General features: G+C 52.2%; 1 protein-coding gene across 1 annotated transcript in view; it reads left to right on the top strand.

Moving 5' to 3' along the window:
* The first annotated feature begins 1,172 nt into the window (after positions 1-1,172).
* LOC143290939 (potassium voltage-gated channel subfamily KQT member 1-like) overlaps positions 1,173-2,500 on the top strand; it is a 257,795-nt gene continuing 256,467 nt past the window's right edge. The window contains exon 1 of the mRNA XM_076600513.1: positions 1,173-1,531. Within this exon, the coding sequence (XP_076456628.1) occupies positions 1,254-1,531 (278 nt within the window). The 5' untranslated portion in view covers positions 1,173-1,253. The remainder of the gene's footprint in view (positions 1,532-2,500) is intronic.

Here is a 2,500-nt window from a genome sequence, read left to right as displayed (position 1 = left end):
TCTCCTCTACACAGACCCCTCGGATGTCCAGTGGGTGTCTGAATGACCCAACCTTTAGCTTCCGTCGTCAGAATTGTGGTATTCTTTGTCAACATTCACCTCTTCAGTATAAGAGCGTTCCGCTTGCAATATTTTGATGATGGTAATTGGGATGAAACGCTGTTAACGTCGTCTCTTTCGCCGTTCGTGTGGAGAGAGTTAAAGTACTCAAGGATAAGTGACAAGGCTAAAAGACTCTAGGATGAAGGCCGTAAGGACCCAATGGTCAAGGACTTAAGGCTGAAAGACTCAGGGCTCAAGGACCCAGGATTAAAGGACTCAAGGACTAAAGGCTAAAGGACAAAAGACTCAAGGACTCGGGATTTAAACGACTCAAGACTCAATGACCCAGGATTATTGGGATCAAGACTCAAGGAGCCAGGATTAAAGGACTCAATACTCAAGGACTAAAGGCTAAAGGACTCAGTTCAAGGACTCTGGATTCAACAACTCAAAATTTAAGGACTCAAGCCTGGAGACGAGACTGGGCGTTAAAGGACTGGGAGTTGAAAAACCCAAAGACTCAAAGGCTGAAGGAAGTACCGAAGGCTGAATGACTGAAAGCTGAAGGGACTCAAAGGCTGAAGGAAGGCAGGTAGGAAGGAAGGAGGACCCCGAGCGTCACAGGGATGACGGCCTACTCCCCTGTGGCCAAGCGCGGGATGCGCCGTGACGGCATCCGGCTTCAGGTCCGGGGAGAAGGAGGAGGAGGGGGAGGAGGGGGCATCTCCCGCTCACCCTCCCCCATCCGCCCAGCCCTCTCCTCCTCCTCCTCCTCCTACTCTTCCTCCCGCCGTCACAACGCCCGCAGACCCACCACCGCCGCCGCCGCCATCCTCACACACCATCACCACCAACAACACGACGACGACGATGATGACGACGACGAAGACAACGACAACGCAGCCGACGACGATGACGAGGACGACAGCGACAACAACGCGGAGGCAAGCACCCGCCTGCTCGCCCCGGACGCGGACACCACCACCACCAACACCAACACCTCCCCCACCTCCCCCACCACCACCTCCCAAGGAGCTTACGGAACAACAGACTCTGAAGCGTCTTTACCGTGCAGTCCTGCCAGAGCAGAGCGCAGGCCTTTAAGAGTAGAGTTCGCCTTCAGAGACGACTATGAGGACGGTGGTGGTGGTGGTGGCGGTGGTGGTAGTAGTGGCGGTGGTGGTGGTGGTGGTGGATTACGGAGAGGGAGGATGGGAGGTCGGCGGGGGTTCAGAGGAGGAGGGGGAGCCCCAGCGGAGGACGTGGAGGAGGGAGGGCTGCAGTCGGAGGTGAGGAGGAACCTGGACAGCCTGTCCCGGAGCGGATCGTCCAACTCCCGATTCACCCAGGCCCGCCTCTCGCTGCTAGGCAAACCGCTCAACTACAAGGCGCACCGCCGGGACATGAGGTACCGTCGCCTGCAGGCCAAGATCTACAACTTCCTGGAGCGGCCCAAGTTCTGGAGGTCGTGGAGCTACCACTTCTCCGTGTGAGTAGATGTGTAGAGGAGGAAAGTGGGAACTTTTTTTTTTTTCTTTTTTTTTTTTTCCGGGGAGTGCGGGGTGGGGTGGGGGGGGGGGAGGGATTTTGATATGTGTTGTACTGTGCTGTGTTGTGCAGTGCTTGTGTGTGTGTGTGTGTGTGTGTGTGTGTGTGTGTCTGTCTGTCTCTGTTACTTTCTGTCTCCACTCCTCTCTCTCTCCGCCCTCTCTCTCTCTCTCTCCCTTTCTCTCTCTCTCTCTCTCTCTCTCTCTCTCTATATATATATATATATATCTGTCTGTCTCTGCTTGTCTGTCTTTGTAACTCTTTGTATTTGTCTGTTTCTCTCTTTGTCTCTCTCTGTTTCTCTCTCTGTCTCTGTCTGTCTCTCTCTCTCTCTCTCTGTCTCTCTCTCACTCTCTCACTCTCATTTACTCTGTCATTCTGGCTCTCTCTTGTCGCTGTGTCTATCTTGTTCTGTAGTCTGTCGATCTGAGCGGTGATCTCTCTTAAATTTCTTGTTTTGTACTGTCTGTTTAGATCCTTGCTGTCATTTCTCGGTGAGGTTCTTGTTCCACACTTTCTATGTCGATCTGAGCTGTAACTTCTCTGTGTGAGGTTCTTGTTCTGTACTCTCTTTGTCGTTCTGAGCTGTCACTTGTCTGTTTCAGGTTCTTGTTCTGTAATCTCTTTGTCGTCCTGAGTTGTCAGTCGTCTGTGAGGTTCTTTGTTCTGTACTCTCTTTGTCGTTCTGAGCTGTCACTTCTCTGTGAGGTTCTTTGTTCTGTACTCTCGGTTCTTGTTCTATACTCTCTCTGTCGATCTGAGCTGTCGGTCGTCTGTGAGGTTCTTGTTCTGTACTCTCTTTGTCGGTCTGAGCTGTCACTTGTCTGTGAGGTTCTTTGTTCTGTAATCTCTTTGTCGTCCTGAGTTGTCAGTCGTCTGTGAGGTTCTTTGTTCTGTACTCTCTTTGTCG

This window comes from Babylonia areolata, chromosome 16, assembly GCF_041734735.1.
Source record: "Babylonia areolata isolate BAREFJ2019XMU chromosome 16, ASM4173473v1, whole genome shotgun sequence".
NCBI lineage: Eukaryota > Metazoa > Mollusca > Gastropoda > Neogastropoda > Buccinidae > Babylonia > Babylonia areolata.
Note: the sequence above shows the minus strand (reverse complement) of the source record. Positions and strands in the feature narration are given on the sequence as shown.